We start from the raw sequence: 26,160 nt of genomic DNA, 5'->3' as shown, positions 1-26,160 counted from the left end.
AGCCCTGGGAGCTTGAACTAGTTTTTTGGGTGTTTTTTTTTTTGCTTAAGTCTAGTGCTCTACCACTTGAGCCTCACCTTCACTTCCAGCATTTTTGGTGGTTAATTGAAGAAAAGAATCTTAAGGACTTTTCTCTCTGGGGATGGCTTTGAACTATAATCTCGGCTTCCTGAGTAGCTTGGATTACATGTGTGAGCCACAGGCACCTGACAAGTACCGTGATTTTATGTAGCATGCTTTGTCTCTACTGATGCCAGCAACTCCATTAGGCTTGCCTCCATTTAAACCCTTCCTTGCCACCAGAACTGTGAAGAGCATGATCACTGTGGCTTGCTGTTACTGTGGTTTAGGCATTGTAAAATCTGAGATATGTAAATGGTATTTGCATATTTATATGAATGGTTGTGTCAGCATTTATACCAGCAATCTCAGAAGTATATTATTCCTAGCATGATGCTTCAAAGAGAATTTCATGGATTTATTATTTTTCATGTAGCTTATTAAGTGCATTCTAACTCAAAGTTTGGTGTTAAGCTCTAATGGTATGTTTAAGGATATTTTCATACTTAAAATATATATACATATATAACATATGTAATATACATATGTAATATATATAATATATAAGTTAACCTAAATTGCTTACTTCTCTTCTCTTAGAAATGTCAAGCAAGAGCACAGAGAATCTGTAAAAATGCATACACACATGCATATCTATCAATTAAAAGTCACTATAGCAGTGACTCCCAACCTGAGCTACTCATCACAAATCAAGGGAACATTTTGATACTAAAGATGACCAGGCCAAGGGGTTTTCAAGGATGAAGGCCAGAAACCTGCAATTTTTCAAGAATCCTGCTGAGAATCCTGAATCACAGCCAGCAGAGTTGGGTGGTTTTAAAAAATCTATATTTACACACTGTTTTTGAAATGTGGAATCAGTGACAAGAGTGTGTAGTTTTATCTCCATATAGCAATTACCTCTAAACAGTACATCATGAGGGTATTTATTCTACTTCCTAAATATGTCACATTCACTGCCTTGGGTAACTCCCTCCTCTCCGTGGCACTGTCTCTTTGTGTAGTGTGTTCATCTCATTTTGCCCATGAGCCAAGTGAGCAGAGAATTATGTCTGATTCTGTGTTCCGTACAATGCCTAGAACATTGGCACTGAATTCGTGTTAAAAAAAAAAAAGTGCCAGCAGGAACTGCATGATGCTTTCATATACTAAAAATTTCTTTCAATGCAGGTAGTGCAAGTTTAAAATTTATAGTTTCAAATCACATGTGGAGTAGCAGTAGACTGTTTTACTGTCTACAAAAAATTAAATTTAGCTATTGACTTGCAATTCCAGATCATCTTGATGCTGTTGTAAAGATGACAGGCCTTCTGTGCAGGGTTGGCTCCTAGATAGGATTTGATCAAACTGAATTGTCTTCTCCTATGGTAGGAGACTTGATAGCATCCTGAGTGAGGGCTCCTCCTCATAGCTTGTCCTGAGATCAGTACTTGTTGAGAGGTGGCCTGGCCTGCGGGTCTCCTGAGCTTCCAACTTGGATCATTCACCAAGTGAATGAACCTGTGTCCACTCTGCCCTCCTCTTCTTCTTCTTCTTCTTCTTCTTCTTCTTCTTCTTCTTCTTCTTCTTCTTCTTCTTCTTCTTCTTCCCTTTTTTCTGGTTTACTCCCTTCTGTTACTGTTTTTATTTCTGTACCCTTTGTCTTGCATATAAGTTTATCTGATTTGGGGAGGGAAAGGGGAAACACCCTTCTGTACATCACCTTTACAATAAAATGTTTTTAAGGTAAGTTAATATCACTTCCAATTACCTTGCCATTTGAGATGGAAACTAACAATAATAATATGAACAGAAAAGCAAAACAAGTTATTAACTCCAGATAGCTACCATAATCTATTTGAAATGCTAAGGAAATATTCAAAACAGACCATTTATGAACAACGATTTTTCTGCTTTGACTAAGCTAGAAGAATTAAAAGACATTTCAAATTAAAATATATTTCAAACAGCTTTCTTACCATGAATTTAAGAGCTGACACACAACTTCTTTCCTGTAAGGCAGCTACTGAGCTGGGAGCTGGGACTATAAAGATGAGCTTCGTTCTGTTCTCCAAGAGCTAGTCTAGGCAGGAGGGTAAACAGATAAATTAATGAACATTATGTATCTCACACACACACAAATGTCAGTGCACGAGGGACATCTTAGGATTCTGATGGCCACTTCAGTGATTGAGGTGCTCTTATTAGACATTCAAATTTCATTCTTACTTGAGAATTCAGTCCCAGCTATACTGGATTTAATCTATAGCTAAAATTTAATTTAATTCTTACTCTGTATGAACTTCTTTCTTTTTAGTGCTTATTCTTATTTGCAAAATACCCACCTACATTTTCATAGAAAAAAAAATGAAGGGAGTATTTCTAGGATGAAAAGAAATCCTAGCAGTGAGAATAGCAAAAAGGACAAAAAATATTTTCTCACATAAGGATCTGGAAAGCTATGGGTTAGATGCCAGATAGTTCCTCTCTCTCTCTCTCTCTCTCTCTCTCTCTCTCTCTCTCTCTCTCTCATATATATATATATATATATATATATATATATATATGCACCCAACTTTGTTCCTGACTTTCTGTATTTAGAAGAGTTTTACATTATAAGATTCATTGTTAATAAACAGTAAACTTGTTATAAAGTTAAAAGACTATTGGCACTGAGGATAGCCTGGGTCACTTCACAGTAGAAAGAGAGAACCAAAAGGAAGCTAGATGGGAGCAGAACACAATGGCTAAATCTTGTTAGTTATCAGAGCTGAGGATGGAAGGAAATATGGGTTGTGGTGCTGAAGAGCTTTGGGTTTTGTAGACTGAGTAAGAACTCTATGGGCAGGGAAGGGCATTCATGAAGCAAAAGAAATGAGCACTCCCTGAGTCCTAAAAGACAAAAAGGCAGAGTGGGTAAAAGAAACTCCCAGTCATTTGAAGGGTGTAGCCTAGTGTTTATGGGATCAGCGGGAGAGAGAGACTGGGGAGAAGAGAGGTCATAGCAAAGCCCTTCAAGGCTGCAGGCCAGGCAAGGGTCTTGGCTTTTCATCTTATACCATGTTGTGCAGAAACGGGATCCAATCGAATTGGATGCTGGAAAGATCATCCTGTAGGCGTGCAAAAGATGAGAGGGAGAGAAGAAGGAAGGCACAGGGATTTTATACTATTTTGAATGCCTTTCTTCTTGGCTTCTTTTGTTGCTATCAGTATCTACACACCAAAGTGGGGTGTCAGCAACAGGATTCTGTTAGCTCAAGCTCACATGTCTCATCTCACAAAGCCATGTATGAAGGAGGGAAGAAGAAGATGCAGGAGGAGCCGCCTGCATCCGGGTCCTCCAAAGGCACAATCCCCTTTGGTTACAAACCTTGGACTACCCACTCCAGTTTGTTTATGAGACACATAAGTGAGCCAAGAGGGAGAAGAGTCTTTCTTCCTCCTCTTATTTATTCACTTGGTGTTCATTGAGCGCTCATTCTTGTGCCTGGCATCACTCTTGTTAGCCAGTAAACACATCCTTTAAGGAGTTCTCATATACAGGAAACACAACATAATGAGAGAGTAACTACTTCCCAGTGAGGGAAATGCTTATAAGGTGCTAAAATGATATTACCAAAGACCTGGTGTCCGGCTATACAGGACTCAGAAAACTGAAAGTAGAGATAATGAGGGTTCCTGAGAAGGGCTCTCCTGGATTTGATCAGGACTAACTGGTACCAATAGAACCATTATAAGTCACTCCATCTTCCAGCAATACCCACGGGAGGGAAACGCATTGGGTTGCCTATACCAGATTTCCTCTCCGTTCCCTATTCCAGTTCTCCAGTGAGCATGGATGTACACAAGTAGATATGGTCAGTGTTCAAAATTTCAAGGGTTCAATCTCACACTATGACTGTTTGCCTTTGGATTCTCAATCTTTTTCTTTTCTTGCCAAGTTCATAGAAAACATAAAAACGTTATTTTACCAGGTGCCTGTGGCACATGCATCTAATCCTAGTTACTTAGGTGCTGACATCTGAAGAATGATTGTTGGAAGCCAGCTTTCACAGAACAGTCGGCTACATTTCTTCTTCAAAGTAACCCACTACAATCCAGGCTGGGAAAACATTTTTCTCTACAATTGATATTTTCACATTTAGATTGCTTTTTCCTTCCTTCCTTCCTTCCTTCCTTCCTTCCTTCCTTCCTTCCTTCCTTCCTTCCTTCTTCCTTCCTTCCTTCCTTCCTTCCTTCTTTCCTTCCTTCCTGTCTCTTTCTTTTCTTTTCTTTCTCTTTCTTTCATCTCTCTCTCACACATTCTCTTTTCTTTTCTCTTCTTTCTTTCTTCTTGTCCTGGGGTGTGAACTTAAGGCCTAGGTGCTGTCCCTGTGCTCAAGGCTATTGCTTTACCATTTGAGTCATATTCACTGCCAGCTTTTAGCTAGGTTTACAAGCTTGAGCCAACAACTCTTGGTCGAGATTTTTATTTTTGTTTTTTTCATTTCACTTTGTTTTGAATTGACTTGGTGGTTTGTATACATGCAATGATTCAGAGAAAATCTGAGGGTCAAAAAAAGTAACTCTAAACAATTCTAAAAGGATTTCTTAATCTGAAAGACAAAGAACAAGGGTCAAGTTTAAAACAAGTGGTGTAGCTTGTCTATATGCCAAGGGTCTTAGCAAGCCACCTCTTGCAAAGTGGCATAGACAGAGAAGAAGCTCTGTGTCCAATTAGTGATGAGTGACAGTGGAATGAAGCTAGACTGAAGCCTGAGGAAATAGTTAGGGCATCTTCTGAAATCTCCCTGAGCCTGGGCACCTAATGTAAAGAATTCCAAATTTTGAATCTCGTTTCCTCAACATCTGAAAGCTTTCCTCAGCCCTGAATTCAGTATTTTCCTGCAAGCAGCATCCTTTTCACAACCTTGTTCCCTCTTCTTATCTGACTTACATGCTTCACTGTTATCTGGCCACAGACATAAGGGCTGGTCTTGATGGCACATGCCCAGATCTGCTCTGCTCGAATTTCAAGCTACCTTTTTATTTGGCTAGAAGGTAAAACACACCATCCTACTTAAATGGAGTTTTATTTTCACATAGGTTTGGGATACTGGAAGTGATGGCCTTTGGTGGCTGGTGGCTGCTCTATGGAGCTCTATGCCATGGTACAAACTGATCATTGGCTGTCACCTAATGCAGTGTTGCTCTGGGGTCATCATCCCCCTTCCTGTTTCTTTCATGTGACTTCCAGGTGTTGGCTTAATGCTGTGGATGAGGAGGCCTCCCTGAACCAGGAGGATTTCCCCCTTGCCAGTGTAAGCAGCTGGTGAGAAGTGGCCATGTGAACATTGGAAGCTGTGGGTTAGACTCATAGGTGCAGACAGAGAAGTATTAGGTGTGAATGGCCCAACATTTCTCAGTGTTTAGCAGTTTTTACTTTAAATGGCCTCTGCCAAAATGGAGTGGCTTAGAGTCCCACATTGTGTATGTCCCTAGTATACAGTGTATCTTTGTTATTCCAGTTATTGTCTTAGGAGATAATCATAAATGAATAAGTGTGGTTCCCTTTAATGCTGGGATACATGATTTGTCTTCAGTGTTTTTATTGAGCTTATGAAGTCTATTTAAGTGAAAACTCATTCCTTGACAGCACAGAAGTAATAGCAAAGCCTCTGGCTACTGAACCATCCAACATCACCTTCCTGGACATTTGGAGTTCAAGCTCTATATGATCCATACAGTGATACACTACAGCTTGGCTGACATCCCCAACACCATGTTGGATGGCAAAAGTGACATTTGCCATTATGAATGTGGTGGTATGTAATGTGAACTCTGTAATCTCATTCCTGGATTAAATACTGATGAAGTATTAAACTTCCATGTTCCTCAGTGCCCTCCCCAGGGACATAAAGTTAATAAGAATGACTACTTTACAGAGCTCTTATAATATCTCAGTGGAGTTACACATACAAAAGGCTTGGGATAGGGTATGCCACAAAAATATATCTATTCTCCTAATATGTACTGGAATACACTATGAGGTATAAATTTTGCTAGCCTTCTTTATTTTTGTAAGCTTCCTCCAGTACTTTTGTAAAATTATAAATGCTTCAAATTCAGCAAATAATTTTTAAACTGCTTACAGGAGGCATTTAATATGTCTCCACCCACCAAACTCTAGGAAGCAATTATGACCACTGTATGCATATGTGTTTACCATTTGCCTCCTAACATAAAACATAATTTTCAGGAAAGTATGGACTTTTGAATTGTAGTTTGTAAAGGATCCCTGATCTCTAAAATTGTATCTGTCAGTTACTAAATGTGCAATAAAAGTGTCTTGAAGAAAAAAAGGACTACATAAATGCTGGCACTGTTACTAACTTTGGCAGATAACTGAGAAGTTATTGCCTAACTTTAAACCAAGGTTAAAAATTTAGGATGTGCGGGCCTTGGTGGTGGAGAGCAAAAGGCATAAAGAATGGTGTCTTAGACTTAGCAGCATTCACAGGCTGACCTCTTTGGCTTGTACAAAGTTTCTGAATTAGGAGCAGAATTTCAGGACCATCAATCCCTACCTAATATTATACACCTCCAGGGAGTATTTTGCTGATCAGTCTATGAAATTCTTATTAAACATTTGATATGGATGACTCTTCCTATACCAGAAGCAGGTGTTATGATCACTTAGGTGTTTAAGGACACTGGAAGAGAAGAACTTGGAGCCTCTACACATTCTGTAATAAGGAGATAGATATGTTGATTGTGCTGACTGATCGTTGCACATTGTATGTGCAAGGGTTGAAGAAAGGAGTCCTCCGAGTGGTTGCTCAGGCAGAAGAGGTTATTTGGGAGAGCCAAACCTTCAGCCCCCACCAGATGTGGGTGTGCAGAGCCTGCACCAGATGGAAGTGTGCAGTGAGAGAATTTATGGCAGGGAGAGAAGTTATATAGGGGAGGGGGAGGCATGGTCACAGCAGATGCAGCTGTGACCCCAGAGCCTGGAGGACCTCTCACTGTCCAAAGGAGGAGTGATGGGGGCAGGAGATGAGGAAGTGATCTCAGAGGGAGAGGAAGTGATCTCAGAGCCTGGAGGACCTCCCACTGCCCCCAGGTGTGCCAGTTACTGGGTCACAGGTGCTGGATGCAGACTTCCAGGGAGGACCAAATGCTCATGCAGAAGACAGGGCCATTTTTCCTAGGAGGACCTAATGATACACATGTACTGAATTATTACACTTCTGCTAAAATATGTATGATTAAAATGATTAATTAAACAGCAAACTAAACATTCAAACGGTGAGAATAAAGAAAGATAGTCTTAGAGGAGGATTGTAAGGGCTCAATAGCTATGTGCATAAGATCATATAAAATGATGCTCATTGAAGTAAACTCCAAGAAGTGGAAGAGGATTTTAGGATATTGTTAGCGATTCTTTTTTTTCTCTTCGTCTTTCCTTTTTTCTATGATTTATTCCCTCTGTCACTTGTTTTGATTCCTGTACCTTTTGTCTTATATGTAAGTTTACCTCATTTGAGGAGGGAAAGGAGAAGCACAGAAATGGTGGGACAAAGGTGAACCAATTCAGCAGTGAAACCCACTAGACACTATATTGAAAATGAACTATATAACTTTGGGGAAGGGAATTGGGGGTGGGGGAGAACTGGGAGAGAATGAGGGAGAGGGTGACACTGTTCAAAAGGAAATGTACTCATTACCTGACGCATGTAACTTTAATCCTCTGTACATCACCTTTACAATAAAACTTTATAAATAATAAATATTTAAATAAGTAAATAATATTAATGAGCTGGCATTCCCAGCTCTGGGAATCCCAGTGGTACAGTGCTTACCTACTGTGCCTGAGTACTAAATAAGATCCTCAGCACTTCAAAATAAAAAGTAGAAATATTCTCCCACCCTTCTCTCCTCCCCTCTTTCCTTTTCCTGGTATTGTAAAACAAGATCTCACTATACAGGACTGGCTCAAAACTTGTGATTCTCCTACATCTGGGTTTATAAAGAAAATTGGCTTTAACAGTAGATGTTTTGTGGAAGCCCAGAGGACTGTGGGTTCTCTGGTTGGAGGTGTTCCTGCTGTGCCAGTGCTCTGGAGCTCCTTTGAAAAGATACTGATGGGCAGGAAGAGTATAGATTGTAAATCTCACATACCTGGCCTCAAGTCCTAGCTTAGCTGCTTAGTAGTTAAGCGCCCTGGTCAAGTTATCTAATTCCCATAAACTTCTGTTTCCTTAACTTTGGAAAGAGTAGAAATCATTTCAAGCTCACAACGGTTAGATCGAGTGGATATTGCATTCCTGGAATGTCGGAGTCTAATATAGCAATGCTTGTATTTTTCTAGATTCGAAAAATAACAGTTACTTAACTCTATAGTTGAGTGATCTGAAATTCTACTCTAGAAAGGAAAATGTTTTCTTTTAAGACATCTCTGTCTTCAGAGGTGTGCAGGAAATTAGGGGAATTTTCCACAATGACTTTCCATTGTGACATTTCCATAGTAGCTCAAGAGCCTCTAACTCCTGAAGAAGCTGCAGGGACAGAATGAAGCTCCCTCGTGTTGACAAGGAACTCATTGATCTCAGCAAAATGATAGTCATGCTATTTGTGAACAAATACCTTTTTACATGAGAGCATCTAGTTTCCCTAATGTGAGACTCTTTCGGGTCATGTACTGAATTAGCTGACACTTCCTGAGGGCATACTATGTTTGGGGGACTTTTCTAGGAAATGCTGACAGGACAATGAGCAAGAGCACACCAATCCCAGTAGCCTCGCATACTCTCCATGCACATGGGGAAGGACATTCCAGCAGACCTTCACAGTGCCTCATGGAAGGAGCACTGAAACAACACGTGAGGCAGATGTCATGGTGCCTGCATCAAAGGCTCCTGAGCTGAGGATGGGGGGGGGGCAGGGGGGAGGGACTGGGGGGGCTGGAGCTGGGAATATGGCCTAGTGGCGAGAGTGCTTGCTTCGTATACATGAAGCCCTGGGTTCTATTCCTCAGCACCACACATGTAGAAAATGGCCAGAAGTGGCGCTGTGGCTCAAGTGGTAGAGTGCTAGCCTTGAGCAAAAAGGAGCCAGGGACAGTGCTCAGGCCCTGAGCCCAAGCTCCAAGACTGGCCAAAAAAAAAAAAGGAAGAGCGCGGGGTTAGCCTGATGATGAAGGGGGTGGGGGGCAGCTGATCTAGGAAGAACTACAAAGGAAAGACAGAGAGAATCTTTTTTGCAAGGGAAAGGGAATATCACAATATAAGAGACAAAGGATAAAAAGACAAACAACTCCAAAAGCCATACTTACAAAACCATTTGGTGTAAACCAACTGAACAATTCATGGGGGGAGAGGGAAAGGGGACGGGGGGAGAGGGAAATGAGGGAGGAGGTAACAAATAGTACAAGAAATGTACCCACTGCCTTACTTATGAAACTGTAACCCCTCTGTACATCACTTTGACAATAAATAGGTAATTATTAGAAAGAAAGAAAGAAAGAAAGAAAGAAAGAAAGAAAGAAAGAAAGAAAGAAAGAAAGAAAGAAAGAAAGAAAGAAAGAAAAGAGCCCTCATCTGAAAACCAGAAGTCCTAGTCAGGATTCCCAGGTAGTCTTTCTGAGTATTCCTACTGTAAAGGAAAGATAATAAAACCCACCTGACAGGGAGATTCAGTTTAATTAGATACTGTGTAAACTCCATGAACCTACACAAATAAAATTATATTCCATCCTGTGTTAAAAAAAAAAAAAGTTCCCAAAGTGTGATTCTGAAACCAGCATGAACCATTCCCAAGGAATCTATTAGTTGCAAATTCTTGGGACCACCCCAGAAGCTCGGGCCGGGGGGGGGGGGGTCCATCTGGGTCTCAATAGACTCTCCAGCTGATTCTGATTCACACTGAACTTTAAGAAGCATTGACTTCCGTGTTGAGTTGAAGATTGTCATGGAATAAAGAATGCACAGTACATAAGGCTATATCCATGTTAAAAAGAAGAAGAAGAAGAAGAAGAAGAAGAAGAAGAAGAAGAAGAAGAAGAAGAAGAAGAAGAAGAAGAAGAAGAAGAAGAAGAGCCATTGACTGTAACCATTGCTAACAGTCAAGCAGTGGCATCCAAAGACAGAAAGACACATATTAACAAAATATTTATATTTATATGGTCCTCAATCCAGGGATATCAGATTCGCCAGCTCTGCTTCAACTTATTTCCACAGAGTTGAGTGCTTTACAAAATCATTTATACATGCACATCCATATACACATACATAAGTGTTTGTGTATATATGAATATATGTGTGTATATGTATATATGTTTCTATATATGTAGGTAGGTAGATATACTAGGGAAAGAGATAAGGTGAAGCACTAAGTAATATATAATGAAACTAAAATAAAAGTAGATACATAATAAAAACAATTATTATTTTACCATAAATTATCAATAACCTTTCTGGTTTTCAAGCTGGGGAAATGTATTCTAGATGATGAAAAAGCATAAATGGAGGTGTGGCTCAAGTGGTGGGGTACCTGTGTAGCAAATGCAAAACTCTAAGTTCAATCTTCAATATCAAAATTAAATGAAATTATAATTAAAAGCAGTTGTATAAGCACAAGATTTTGCTAATAATAAGGCCTCTGAGGAATTTCTTCCATGGCATGTCATTCACAAGTCTTCTTTTGCTGAGGTAGATGACATTACAACATTACATGGCAAGCATAGCTGCCTATTTAATATGGCTCACTTACAAAAGGCAATAGTACTTTTAACATCAAGGGACAGACAGTGAAAGGAACCAGTGGACACTCTTGCAGAACCTTGCTTACATGCACAAGCACAGCACACAGTCACAGCAGATAGAAATGGAAGTAGTGAAAAATCTAGAGGAAAGATGTAGTACTTAGATTTGAATAAAATACAGAGCAGGCATCACACACTGTCATAAAAACCTTGCCAAGGATAAATGTGCTTCTAGGACCTATCTAAACTTGCTACATTGAGATGTCTTAGTCCTCCTTAGCTTTTGCCTCTTCTAGACTTCCCCCCCCCACTTAGTCTTGCTACTTAATAATATCCACATGCACCATGTATGACACAATCTAGCACTTAATTAGATTCTGGCTTGTATTATTCTGTTTGCATTTGTGTGCTTTATTTTTTTCAAATAAATTGTAAATTAGTTAAGGCCTATCATTTCTATGTTTCCTTCATCCAGGGAATATTTTAAGAGGAGGCTATATTTTAACTGCCCTGAAAAAGAGATAAGAATTTACTAAGAGGGTGTAAGTATTTTAGAGTCATGAAACACAGAAGCACTGGAGAGCCGGGCTTCCGGGGAGGAGTGGAGTCCAGCAATGCTAGAATAAGGGAGGTAATGAGGGAATGAACGGGAGACAGGGCTGAGAGTGGACACATGCCACACCACAGAGCTCCTTGCTTTGAATTATGTTGAGAGTTGTATCATAGAGCACAGAGTTTGGAAAGAATTAAAAGCCAAAGAATAGGATAATGAAGATCACATAAATTATACTGTCAACCTTCTGGAAGACTTGGAAAGAGGCATTAGAGGGGACAAGAACAGTCATTTAGGTATAGTAATTAGGGTGTGCTATATGCAAAATTTACTAATTATGTGATTTCAGATAAATTTTTGAAGCTTTTAGAAATCTGTTTTCTAATCCAGAGAAATCAATAGCCACTCCTTACCCACAGTTTTACATTTTCACAGCTGTAGTTCTAAGCAATTGTGGCCTGAAAATACTAAGTGGATAATTTGTGAAATAATTGGCAAGTTTTAAATTGTGTGCTTCTTGAACACATTAATTCTCTTGGTTCTGTCCCACCCAAGACGTAAACTACTCTTTCTCCAGTGTATCTGAGCTATATACCCTACATCAGTCATTCATAGCCATTCCAGATCAGACTGACTTCAAGAGATCATATCATGTGTTTCAATAACTCTCTATTTATGCATTTTAATAGTAGCCTCCATCATGCAAGAGTAGTGACATTAGCAATTCGTGTATGTCAAGGAGAATGCCATGAAGTAATTCCTTTAAGTGAAAAGGTAAAAAGTTCTGGAGTTAATAAGGAAAGAAAAACATCATATGCCAAAGTTGCTAATATCAATCGTAAATATTTGGGTTAATCACTTAATGGCTGTAAGTCATGGATATGTATATATAGGAAAGAGAGGGTGCCATGCACAAGTTTCAACACTAAAATTTTAGGCATCTGCAGGTCCTAAAGAAGAAATTTCACAAGCAAAGGGGAACCAGTATAGTCCCTTTCCATATAACAGTATTTGGGGATGGAATACAAGATTGTGTACTTTAAGTTATGTAATTGGTGCTCAGAATAATTACTACAGGTTTAGGCTAGTCACAGCAGAGGATCACAAGAACCCAAGATCTATGCCCTTATGAACGCATAAGATAATGTTAAATGAAGTGAACTCCATGCTATGGAAATGAGTGTTATATCACTGCTGTAATTATTTTCAACATGCCATGTGAAACCGTAGCTTCTATTGTTGATAATCCTCTTGTATCCCCTTCCTGTGGTTGTCCCCGCACTATCTCTGTATCTCATCTGAGTACCCTGGATACTGTACATACTGGTATTAAAACTAGGGAAGGGAAAGGGGATAACAAAATCGAGAGACAAAGGATAACAAGACAAATGATTCCAAAAGCAATACTTATAAAATCATTTGGTGTAAACCAACTGAACAACTCATGGGGGGAGAGGGGAAAGGAGAGGGGGAAGGGGAAATTAGGGAGGTGACAAATTGTACAAGACATGTACCCACTGCCCTATGTAAGAAACCCCGTAACCCCTCTGTATATCACTTTGGCAATAAGTAGTTATTCAAAAAAAAAAAAAAGAAATGTTGATTAGATGATGATTCCTAAAGGCACAGGGATCAACATTGTTCCTGCACTTAGTATTTCTTGGTTATTGCCATTCCTTTCCTACCAGCTCCTCACAGATGAGGAAATAATGAATGGATTCAAGAGCTTGGAATAGCTCGGATAGACGTGGAAGAACCATAATCGTTTTCCTAATCATCTTTGGGAACGAAGATGAGAATGGACACTGGGAACTTATCACAGCACCATTCACACTCTGTAGCCTCTATATTACAGGATTAAAAAAACAGTAGCATCAATCAAATTTATGTTTTCCAGAAAAAGTGAGACACAAACATCATAGGGCAAGGAAGCTGGGGGTGCTAACACAAGAAGGCTTGGCCCGCACTGTGTCCTCAGCTGACAGGACTAGAGAAGATGGAAGAGTGAGGGGAGGAGCCAGCAAACAGAAGAGGCTACAGTGGGAGCTAGCAGACAGCAGGTACAGAGGGATTATGGAAATGAGAAAATGTGGGTGATTGGAAGGGGAGAGTGCAATACTAACATTTCTCGATTCCTTTTAGAGTGCCCAGTGTAATCATGTAAATGATAATTTCACAATAAATGACCAATGAATTACAATCATATATATTGGATTGGATTGGATTGGATTGGACATCATGCTGGTACATTGAAAGAATGTGTTGACAGACATGTCACAAACTAACACTGTCAAAACTTCAACCCAAGGATTTTAATGTAGAAAAAAATTATTCTCTGCCATAACAAATACATTTTTTCTGAAGTTTAGTGAAAATGAGTTTATTTAAAATTTAAGGATGAGTATAGAAATCTTCAGGAGAAGAAAGATAGGTATCAAAAGGGAATTTTATTGCTTGATATATGAGGATTTAAAAAATGAGGCACTTTAAAAAATGATGTGGAGATGGAAGTGGGAAAAGGGAGCAGCAGTGCTTGAGGAATTGGAAATCTTAACTCTGGATAATAGCAAAATTACAGAGGCCAAGCTCACCTTAAAGATTCCAAAGATGAGCTGGGTACTGGTGGCTCATGCCTGTAATTCTAGCTATTCAGGAGGCTGAGATCTGAGGATCATGGTTCAAAGCCAGCCCAGGAAAGTCTTTGAGACTCTCATCTCCAATAAACCACGGAAAACCAGAAGTGGCATTGTGGCTCAAGTGGCACAGCGCTAGCCGTGAGCACAAAAAGGCTCAGGGACAGCGCCCCAGGCCCTGAGTTCAAGCCTTACAACCGACAAAAAGAAAGAAAGAAGCAAGATGCCAAAAATGGCTTTGTACATACTCTGCCCTTCTCCTTGCCTCCTCTGGTAACTGACTGCCTCTCCCAGAAGTGAGCACTGATGAGACTTTGAGAAAGTCAAGGTAAAATCTAAATGAGTGTACATGATTTGTTAGAGCCAAGAAACACCAAGCAGTCCTAAAGCCATTTGAAGTCCTCTTAGCCAATTCAAATAAGTCTACTTCTGAAACTCACCTGTGGCCCCATTTGGACATAAGACAACCTTGGCTGTGGTTCTAGTAAGCTTATAGTTACTTATGGAAAGAAAGAGCTCTTTGACTTCAAGCTTTTGTGGGCCTACCATGAATCAGCCACAAAATTATGACAAGATCTCAGCCACTCTGGGCCAGGAAGCTGGCCTAACTAGACCTGAATGATTGGGCCTACTGTCTCTGTTTCTTTCCCTGGGGCTACATGGATTCTGGATTAATTCTTCTTCCATTTTTATACTCTCTCTGCTGGGCCCTTGGTTCCTGCTGCCATATGGTTTCAAAAGCAAGTGTCTCTGACTTCCTATGGTGCTAGTGTAGCCACTTCCACTTGACTTTGTGTGCGCTCCTCAGGGCCCAGGGGTATGTCTCTTTAAATCTCCCAAAGTTAGCGTCTGAGGAGCTCAGTAAAGGCTCTTCATGCATAACCCTGCCTTTGGTTTATGAATCCTGCTCAATCCACTCAGAGAATGTGGTGACTACTTTTAACTGGCTCAGCCTGGACATTCTCAGAAGATACTGTGGGTTTGAAGAAAATTCCCCAAAAGAGATATTGGCAGAATAGCTACTACAGAAGTACCTTGCTACAGGCCTTAGCACTCAGTGAAGTCAATTGGTATAGTTACTATGATAAGAAAAGCAACTCCATTTAAAATAAGGGAATTTATACAGGGGTGTGCGTGTTTATGTGTATGCATGCATGTGTGTCCAGAATATGCCAAAAATACATTCACAGGACTCATCAGTTACTTTTGAGAGCCAAAAAATAAAAAAAGAACTCCGTTCTCACCAGAAGGTACCTTCACTGCGTATTCCCAGGTTTCATCATTGTGTTGTTTTGGTCTTGTTTTCTGTGCTTCCCAACCTTTTCTCAGGGCCACCTCTATTTCATTAAACAGCTTTGCTTTACCATGGTTTCTTGTTTCTCCTAGATTCATGGCTTGCAAGTTTTTCTTTATTTTTTTTCAATAGATAATGATAGGTTTCCCACTTCTCTGTGAATATCCTGGAGATATCAGTTGTACCTCCAAAAGATACAGTGTCCCTGTCCCCCCCCATCTGCAGTGCCCCTGGAGGGACTAGTTACTGAGCTTGACTGGTCAAGGTGACTGTATTCTATTTGCTGACTGCTTGTGCTAGAAATCTGATGAGAATAATTCCACAGGAAACACCCCACCTTTAAGGTCCCCTAGGGTCAAGACAGTAACATATATCAATCCAAAAACAATGTTAGATATGCAATAGTGTGCTACTTTGATTGTCTCCATATAAAAATCTTTTCCTAAGTCCTATGACATTTCCAAAATCCTCTGTCATTGCTCAAGCAGCAATAAGTCTATACCAATAATGATGATGACCTCTTAGCCCCTTCTCAAGGAGCCATTAGCCACCATTTTATTTTGAAAAGCTGTTACAAAACCACCTCTTTAAAGCTTTGTGTGGAGACAACGGTGATTGTAATTGTGCTGCCTACTGTGACTAAATTGGAGAAGCTTTGAGCTGTTGTTTTGTTTTGTTGCACAATACCATATCTTTTGAGAAGGAAATCTAAGGGCATTTATTTGTAGGAGCAGGCTGATTGAAGGAGGTATTCACAAATAAAGTCAAACTGCAGGTGATTAGGATAGCAATTAGTGTTAATAAAAAGCTGAAATACATTGTGCATCTATAAAATGGCTTAACGTTATGCTTTGAATAATGTAATTGGTGTATTTCAGAGTTGCCTTTTTCAAAGGTGCTCTACTAGTATTGTCATAAGCATGCCATCTGTGTTGGCCTATATTTTTAACTAGAGGGAAATATATGAGATGGGATATTTAGAAAGAAAGGAGACTTATGTAGCTCATGGTTTGGGAGGATGAAAATCTGAGGAACATAATGGTAGGGCTTATCTACATAAGATCCCTTATCTACATTTCCTCAGACTGATAGTACCACAATGGCAGGAGCTCCTGTGAGAGGAACAGACCACACGGACAGACAGGAGAGGAAAGGGCCAGTCTCGGAACCTCCTAGCAGGTCCTACCACTTCCATTTCCCTTCACCTCTGCATATCATCACCCTAAAGACCAAGATCCCGACAGGCAAACCCTTGAGAGACACATTCAACCCATAGTAACAACATATAGGCATCTCCAACTGGGGAAGCCCAGAAGAGTGACTAACAATGGCTGATTCTGACAACCAAAAAAGATCCAGAAAGCTGCCTTTGGGCAATATTAACTCATACTTTCACTTTTGTTATGTTTTCTGTTTACATTCACTCTGAAATGTACCTGGCTGCACTTTCTAGTAAAACACCGATGAAAACCTTTCCTTAGATCTAGCAACTAAATCCTTACTGTTGGGCACTTTCATTGTTGATCACTTTTTAATCGCCATAGAACTAGGTTTTATTGTAGGTAAAGTGTGGGGAGACTGCATCTTAATTGCAGACCATTTTGTACTCTCTACACAAAGTGTCATGTGTATGTTCAGACTGTGGTAAAAAAAAAAAAAAATCCCTGTGTTTTTAGTCCCCAAGAGGGCCTGAATGTGGGGTGCTGACTCATTGGCCAGGGCATTGTCAACCTCCATTGGGTTGCCCTTCTTTCCTCCTGTTTGTGGTCTCTCATGAACTGCATCAGCAAGTAATTGCTGTTTGCAGACCTTCCTGCTCCTGCCTATCCTGCATCTATCCTTTAGTGACATACGCAGAAATCCTTAGTAAACATATGATTTTACTACTGCCTTGTTTAAATTGCTCCAATGGAGTATGCCTCCTGAAAGAACTAGTTCTGCATCCCAGTGTGGCTTACTAAAGGGTGCCAGAATTAGGCCCTGGATATCCATCTTTCTTAGAAATAGGTACAGATGCAAAGATGCAAGTGTCAGGAAGACAAAATAACAGAAAGCAATATAATAGTGGTGTAAGAAAAGCCAAGCCTGTTTCCTCTCACATTAACCAAACTCACAAGTACCTGTTCCAGGATGTGACACTCCAAAAAGGCCAGCACACTTCTATTTCTCCAAGCCTCAAACAATGGCTTCCTTTTAGTGGCATAAGATCCCTGCTCACATAACTCTCTGATCTGCATTGCAGTCAAGGATTAAGACAGTGTGCTCTTTACTTTAGAGATCTTTCCCAGAATTACACAGTTGTATTCCATTAGTCAGAATTAGTCACCTAGACATTGATCAAGATGCATTGTACTCACAAATTGATGAGTTGGATTAGATTTTTATAAAAATCTACTTAAAGATAATTTTTAAAATTCTGAAAAGAATTTAGTCACTACATTACATCTAGGGACACTGAGAAAAACCGTCATTATTCAGGGACTATTTGGCCCTGTTTGGGGGGATGGATCTTTTTGTATTTTAGTTTTGGGTGGTATTGAGGATTAACTGAGGGCTTTGGACTTGCTAGGCAGGCACTCCATTGATTGAGCCACACCTCCATCCCGTTGGGCTTTGGTTATGTTGAGATAGGGTGTGCTTTCGGCCAGGTCCAGCCTGAACCATGGTCCTCCTATTTCAGCTTTCCTCCATTGGTGGGATGACAGACACATGCTACCACACCCAGCTTTTTCTTGAGATAGTGTCTTGTGGATTTTTTATTCCCAGGCTGGCTTGGAATCAGTATGTGCTGGATCTTAGCCTCTCATGTCGATGGGGGACAGGCTTGTGTCGCCACATTCAGCTATTAGTTGAGATGGAATTGTGCAAACTTTTTTCCTGGGCTGGCCTCAAATGGCAAGCCTTCCTTTCTCTGCCTCTTGAGCATCTGGGACTGGCACCTGGTTTACATTGGACTCTTTGGTACAAAAATCCTGCATTCTTCTCAGTTGAGTGTGAGGCCTCAACTCATTGTCAGGTCACGGGTAGCTGGAAGGAAGCCTAAAAGGTGACTTGACCTGGAAAAGATTCATGGAGTTTTCCTCTTTTCATTCTTTTCCCCAACCAGAACTCAAAGTCTCTGTTCTCCTGAACGATGGCTACCGTTGTCCTTTCCAAAGCAGAATGTGACTGCTTACCCACCAGTCCTCACTGAATTAGACAGGGAAGGGCTTTCAGCCAGCTCTTCTCACCACATGTAAAAGAAAAATCAAGAACAGCAACTCTAAATAAAGACATGCACAGAATTCAAAAGGAAATAAGGACTTGCTAACTTGACAAAGCTTTTTTCCCCTTGTCAGCATCTTCTAATGTGTGGACTGTTTGTTTCCTTAAGTCTAATAAATTACCTACACTGAGCATTTCCTTTACAGTGTTTTATCATTTTTGCTTTGGTCATCATTGGTGCAGCAATCTCCTGCTCCAGGTGTGGAGATTGTATAAAATATAGCATGCATCGCCCACTGTAAACTCAGCTCACAGTCACCAATAGACTCAACAAATTCTACAAACCAAGCATCAGGACATAGGACCTGGTAGGGAAATTGAACCTACAACAACAAAGCATAATTCTGAAGTCATAGGAATCAAGGGGAAAAAATGAGAGGTAATCACTGTCGTCATGGAAACTGTTATGAAGGCATGCTGACCGCACTCTACATCTTTGCTCAGAAAGCAAGGCAAAAAGGGCAATTTCTATTTCTATTTTGAGAAATTGTTACAGCCAATTGAAATCTAATTCAGGGACTAGTGGCTTCTTTCTTGGAGAATGCATAAAATAAGAGAATCATCATCATTGCACTTTTTTCTTAAGCTAGGTCATGCCTTTCTGAACACACAATAAACCCTCGGGCCAGTAAGGATGTGTTGTATGCACTTGGCCATTCTTGCAGCAGCAAGCTCTAGGCTGTGTGCCTGAGAAAGGTTCAGTTAATTCTTTGTACTGATGGTATAGACCACACTGCAGATGCGTGCCTGTGGTACTCATGGATGCCACTTACAAGCATTAGTTAACCAGGAGAGAAAAGCCAGCAGTGACAGAAAGAAATGCCCCAGAAAGGGAATTTAAGATGAAGGCCAGAAGAAAATAAAGAATGAGAGACAAAAAGGTCAAGACCTTCATGGGAGGTCTCAGCAATAATTGTCCAGCCATTGTCAATGGCACAAGAACTTCAATCATCTCACCTGCTCATCAGGAAGTAGACAAGTTATTCCTGCGTTTTTCTAATTACAAATTGATCTATTTTCCTTTAAAAATGACAAGAAGGTAGAAGAGAATATAAGAGAAATCCTCTATATACCAGTCTAGGCCATTAAGTCATTCGTTTCAGTTTGCCAAACAGATAAACTTAGCATTTATAATAAACATTTATGATTTTTTGCTATTATTATATTACATATCCACATCATAGAGAAAAAGAATCAAAACCTCCATATTCCTTTTCAAATATCAAGGGAAGAAACAGGTTATTTTTCCTTGATGCAATTGTCACCCTCTAAGAAAATATAAATGTTTGTCACCATACTAAAGATGCCACACTTAAGTTTTAGTAAACATCATAGTCATGCGTTTAATGTACAGAAATTATTATTAGTTACATCATTTACTTCGATTCCTCATTAGTGGCCTTAAGATGTCTCTGTTTGCTCCGCTTAACCTCAGGTAGTATCACCTCATATAAAATGATGCTCACATAAAGACAATTGTTGAATACTTATTAAAATACATGTACATTGTGGGATAAATATGTAGAATTCATGTGTTTTGCTTGTGCCGATTTCATATTTTATACAATATCTCTACAAGACACAGCTGCTTCAGAAGAAAAGTCTGAAGCATTAGCACATGTTATTTTATGTGTTGAATTTATCTTGTGCATAATCATAAGACTTATATGAATATAGATCTACTGACTATAGTTATTGGTTTTGTTTATTTACTTTTATTTGAGAGCGGGGCAGAGGGCGGGGGGAAGTTGTCGGTGGGACCTGACTTGTGGAGACAGACTTTTTCATGTTTCACCATCCATTTGTCCCACAGTTTTGCTGAAAACTTGTATTTTTAACTCTCACAACTCCAACTATTAGAACCATAACTTTATACGAAACTGTCCCCAGGATGCCCTTTTATACTAGTATCTCTTCAGTGAGAAATGTTCTTTATAAGCTTTTCGTGATTCACAAGTATCATAAAGATCCCAAGATCGTATTTATCCCTTTTAATATCCAACTCTTTCTCCTCATCCATAGAAGATGTACATCTTCTGCTATCTTGACGTCCTTTAGCAACACTTCTTCAGAGTTGAATTTGCAAGCAGGTAAAAATCAAGAGAATTTGTTGCTCTCCCGAGTTGTGGAGAATCAGAAATCAATGGGTAACACATGCATGCATCCAACTGTGTGCCTCCTCCCTCACTCTAAACACTGCTGTCCCATTGTATGACCATGAAATGCCCTCCTACAAGTCTTGAGCATCCTTCCTTGGGTCTGGCCCTTCCTCAGGTGACCCCATAGTTATGGGAAGATGAAGCACAGAATGGGCCAGGGTGGGAAACTGTGCACTAATGCATTAGATCACAGATATACATTTTGCTAAGTTTCCTGCAGCAGATGAGATGACACTTTACTAGACACTAGTTCAGAGAAAAGCATCCCTCCCTCATAATTTAGTAATCTAACAAATGACTACAACGGTTACAATGACTACATTGGTTAAACCCTTCCATCATCTGTCTTGAACTATTCATCCAAGAAATGAGAGACACAAGGAAGAAACAAGCACCACAGGACATGGAACACTGTCATGGGCTGCAAATGCAGTATGTAGCGTAGAAAAGGCAAATTATGGGTATTCTATTTTATTTTGTATATCCATTAGCCATTTATCTCTCCTTCTTTCAGTACCTAAAATGATGTTTGTAAATTGGCTTTTCAGAACAACTCTTAATATGACCATTATTGTGTTACAGGAAGCCTCAGAAAAAATCAGGCTCTCAGTAGGACCTTGTTCAGCCCCTATATAACACACTGTGTTGTAATCAAAAGAAAATATTCAAAGTTGTTGAAATTGTAGCCTTGTTACCAAAGCTTGAGGAAGACTCAAGATCTCAGACACGAAGTCACCATGCGGTCCCATTCCCTGATTCTACAAAAGCAATTGTCTCCCTAGGCTGGGCTAAAAACTAGGCCAAGAGTTTAACTCACACCCTCGGGACCTTTACAAGGCCCTTTCATTGTCGGTTTTCTCATGACTTAGAATAATTTCACCAGGAATCTTAAGCCAATGGGTTAGATTTCTGTTGCTGTGACAAAATGCCTGAGAAAAGCAAGATGATTGAAAAAAGGATTGCTTGGGGCTCATAATTTGGTCCTGGTTTGGTGCCATGATGGAACCAAAGCATGTGGTTGAAGAAATCTGATCATCTCAGGGATGCCAGGAAGTGAATTGAGGAAATAGAGAAGGGCGGGGTCCCAGTGACTTAACTTCCTCTGCTCCACCCCAGTACCACCTCCCTATAGCACCACAGGCTGCCAACTAAGCCTTCAACACATGGCCTTCGGAGGTCCAAACCATAAAAACCAGGAAGAAGAGGTGACATGATACTCAGAGTAGCCAATTTAAACGTATTTGTTCTTCATTTGATCTGTCTAGAGGACATATTTGACCCTCACAATAAAAAAAAAAAAAGCTACAGCTTAGATTTATTTACCATTACCTTCTTGTTTCAACTCTATCTAAGGAGATTGTATGTTTTAATTGTTACTACAGAATTCCAAGCAGAACGCTTGTGACAAGATAAAAAGATCTATCTTAAAATTTTGAGATGCCATTAGCCCCTTTGGCCTGCTTGGGGGTTTTTATTTGTTGTGTTGTTTTTTTAAAATTTCAATTTATGGAGTACTTCTATGTGTTTAAAAGCCTGGCTTGTGCTAGGTAGGAAGACACAAAAGCCACCAAGAGATAAGCCAGGCCACCAAGAACTTTAGAGAGACAGAGGCAAACAATGCCGTCGATTCTGGGGAATGTGTGTATCAGAGGTCATGAAAATAGAAGAAGAGAGCTAATCCTCTCGGAGAGGGAAGGGGGGCAGCAAGGGCTTCCCAAAGGAACTGAATATATTCTCTCCATGATTCATCTATCACTATAAAATAAAACCAGAGAAGCAAGGCAAAGGTACATTGGGTTACGCGAGTAAGGGAAGTCTTACTCTTTCAAATGGTATCCACTTTGAGACCAGCTCAGACTACACAGCAAATTCCTATCTCAAAAAGAAAATGAAGCAAAACGGACCAGTGAGCACTTTATATATAGTTTCTCTCTCCCGGTTGACTGCCCTTGACCCCCTAGCGTCTCCGAGCTTCCGCGGGGCAGGAACTTTCCCACCGCACCCACGTGAGACCGTGGCTCCCGCAGGGCGTGGAGCTGGCTGTAAAGATACACCGGGTGCGGGGTGGGGTGGGAGGAGGCTTGCACCCCACCGCGGCGGACAGGGACCCTCCAAGTCCTAACCGTGGCTTTTGTTCTTCCATCCCTCAGGTCTTTGCCCAGAGCGGGTCTGGAACGTGCCACGGGGGTGCCCATGCCCCCCGCGGATGCTCGCCAGCAGCCATGAAAGGCTTATCGGGCAGCCGCAGCCACCACCACGGGATCACGTGCGAGTCGGCCTGTGACTCGCTGTCGCACCACTCAGAGCGCAAGCCCTACCTGCTGAGCCCGGTGGAGCACCACCCCGCCGACCACCCCTACTACACCCAGCGCAACTCCTTCCAGGCCGAGTGCGTGGGGCCCTTCAGCGACCCCCTGGCCAGCAGCACCTTCCCGCGCAGACACTACGCGTCCCAGCAGGAGCTGAAGGACGAGTGCGCCCTGGTGCCCCGCACCCTGGCCACCAAGGCCAACCGCATCCCCGCCAACCTGCTGGACCAGTTCGAGAGGCAGCTGCCCCTCAACAGGGATGGCTACCACACGCTGCAGTACAAGCGCACGGCCCTGGAGCACCGCAGCGACAGCCCCGGCCGCATCCGCCACCTGGTGCACTCGGTCCAGAAGCTTTTCACCAAGTCGCACTCACTCGAGGGGCCGTCCAAGGGCAGCGTGAACGGGGGCAAGGCCAGCCCCGACGAGACGCAGGCGGGGAGGTACGGCAAGCGCAGCAAAAGCAAGGAGCGCCGCTCCGAGCCCAAGGCCCGATCCAACGCCTCCAACACGTCCCCCACCTCCCCGGGCTGGTGGAGCTCCGACGACAACCTGGACAGCGACGTGTGCATCTACCACGCACCCTCGGGCGTGATGACCATGGGCCGGTGCCCCGATCGCTCGGCCTCGCAGTACTTCATGGAGGCCTACAACACCATCAGCGAGCAGGCCGTGAAGGCCTCCCGGAGTAACAATGATGTCAAGTGCTCCACCTGTGCCAACCTGCCGGTCAACCTGGATGCCCCGCTCCTGAAGAAGAGCGCCTGGTCCTCCACGCTCACCGTGAGCCGAGCCCGGGAGGTTTACCAGAAAGCCTCGGTGAATATGGACCAGGCCATGGTGAAGTCTGAGTCGTGCCAACAAGAACGCTCCTGCCAGTACCTGCAGGTAACCATCTTGGTTGAGGAATGGGTGCTTTGATGTTGTTCCTGGTTGGCTTGTGTGCTCTGCTCTCTCTTGAGGTGTAGTCCTCAGTTTCCTCGGTGTGGTCTGTATGTATCTGAGCAGATTCTCGCACATTCCAGGGGCCAAGTGCTGCTGTCGGGAAGCAATCGCTACCAGCTTCAGCCAGAGACTAGATATAGTGCTTTCCAAAGCACTCCCACACTGAGGCAGAAGTTATTCATGTCTTGTGTTCCTCTTTTGTCTAAGGGATCAGGGTGGGGAGGAGAAAAGAAGGGAGTCCGCATGGAATTTTAAATAAACCCACCTTTTCTTTTTCAAAAGTAAACAAAGATCCAAATCTTGAAAACCATTTCAGTGGATCTATTCAGATTTTCTTAGTTGTAAAATTCTGTCTGAAGCTAGTCATTGGGGGTGGGGAGAGGGGGATGAAAGTACATTTTCACCCAGAAGGTGGCCATGGCAGTCACTAACAGTAACTACTCAGTCCCCCAGCACAGCACAGCAGGAAGGCGCCCTGAGGAGGTGGGGATGAAGTAGTTTGGGGGCCTAACAAGCACAGCTGCAGCAGTGGCCCAGGACAGCAGAGCAGAGGAGGATGAGGGGGGAGCCTCCACCATAAAATGCAATTAGTGTCAGCATGTAAATCCCACACTGGGATAGCAAGGCAGCCTGCCCTTTCCCTTTTATTCTCCCCTTAGCTTTATCCTTGTGCCTCCAATTCCGATTCCACTTGGATAAATATATCAGAGGAGGGCTGTGTCTCTTCCATACCTCCTCCCTCCAGTGTTGCAATTCTCCCCCAAGATACAAGAATGATCCCTGGATTGTTTTTTTTTTTAGTCTCTCTCTCTCTCTCTCTCTCTCTCTCTCTCTCTCCCTCCTAGACTAAAGCAATGGTATAATCACTTTCATTCCCATGTCAAGAAGAAATCAAGGAGTTATTTTGCCACTGAGTTCTTCTTTTTGCCCTCTTTGAACTCTGTGACAAATCCGGTTTCCTTGACAGTCAGAGACAAGGACAGTGCCAGAGTCCAGGTCCAGAGTTCAGAAGAAGCCACCAGAATGTCAATAGTTTTCAAAAAACACACAATTACATGGTCAGCAGTTCCTGGAATGTACGATTGCCTAATTTATTATAAGATTATTATATATGTTAATTAAGTTAACAACTATTAAGGATTTTCAGATTTAAGGGATTGTCTAACCCACATAGCATTGGAAAAAGTAGATTCAAAGAATGGCAAACACTTACAAGGTTAGCCTTTGGCAGAGAAGGGAGCAGAATCCAACTCCCTTAATTTGTAGAGATGACCATTATGAGTGGTGTAACCAAGGGACTTAGAGATGACCTAAGCACACAAATCTCCTCTACTACCAAAAGTGCTTTGACAATAATTATTGCCTGCCTGCCTAGCTTCCTTATCTCTCTCTGTCTCTTTTTCTTCCTTCCTTCCTTTCTTTCTTTTTTGTCTTGTCTGAAACCAGTAATCGAACTGATCTTGGTATTCAGTGCTTGCTTTCAATCATTGCCTGACATTCTATAACTTGTGCTATGTCTTCAACCCCAAGATATATTGTATTCATGAACTTCTTTGTTGGCAACTCCATTGTACAACTACTTAAAGATTAGTTTTTAATACTTGTCTTGAAGAAAAAAGAACAAGTAAAGAGATAGAAGTTCTCAAATAGGCATATTTCATATGTGAAGATTCTATTACTAGTGGCAAAAACAGAGAGAAAAGATACATATACTTCAATAAGTCCTGGTGTTGTTTGATGAGAAATGAGAAGTATAAGATCCAAAAGGACACCATGCTTAGATTTAGCATCAGCTTTTGTTAGTAATAAATTCTTCATCACATTTACATAATTTCCTATGTTCTTCATACCTTTTTCCTATCATTCAAAGTTAAAATGTCAAACAGATGAAAAGTGGAAGGACATGGAAAGAAAAACTGATATTATTTGAAAACACACTCTATACTAGGTACTGTAGGAAAAGATTTCACATTTCCTGATTTATTCCATCTTTATCATAAACCCTTCAAGAACTGTGTGTGAAAACACTATGTTTTCACTAGCTTTAGAAATGACCTGAAGGTTGTAGAACTGAGATTTAGTTTTTGAACTATTTGATGCCAGAGTCAAAGAAAGTAATGAGCACGGTGAAGATAAAATCATTAAAATAAACATATTATTACTAAATGGCTTCGGTAACTTGAGAACAAAACCTATAAGGTT

At 41.3% G+C, this 26,160-nt stretch overlaps 1 protein-coding gene across 1 annotated transcript in view; it reads left to right on the top strand.

Annotated features, from left to right (window-relative positions):
- Dlgap1 (DLG associated protein 1) overlaps positions 1-26,160 on the top strand; it is a 439,271-nt gene that overhangs the window by 100,728 nt on the left and 312,383 nt on the right. Inside the window, exon 2 of the mRNA XM_048363238.1 lies at positions 22,855-23,901. Coding sequence (XP_048219195.1) covers positions 22,855-23,901 — 1,047 coding nt within the window. The remainder of the gene's footprint in view (positions 1-22,854; positions 23,902-26,160) is intronic.

Source organism: Perognathus longimembris, chromosome 15, assembly GCF_023159225.1.
Source record: "Perognathus longimembris pacificus isolate PPM17 chromosome 15, ASM2315922v1, whole genome shotgun sequence".
NCBI classification, from domain to species: Eukaryota; Metazoa; Chordata; class Mammalia; order Rodentia; family Heteromyidae; genus Perognathus; species Perognathus longimembris.
The sequence above is the reverse complement of the archived record's forward strand: the minus strand, read 5'-3'. Positions and strand labels throughout refer to the sequence as shown.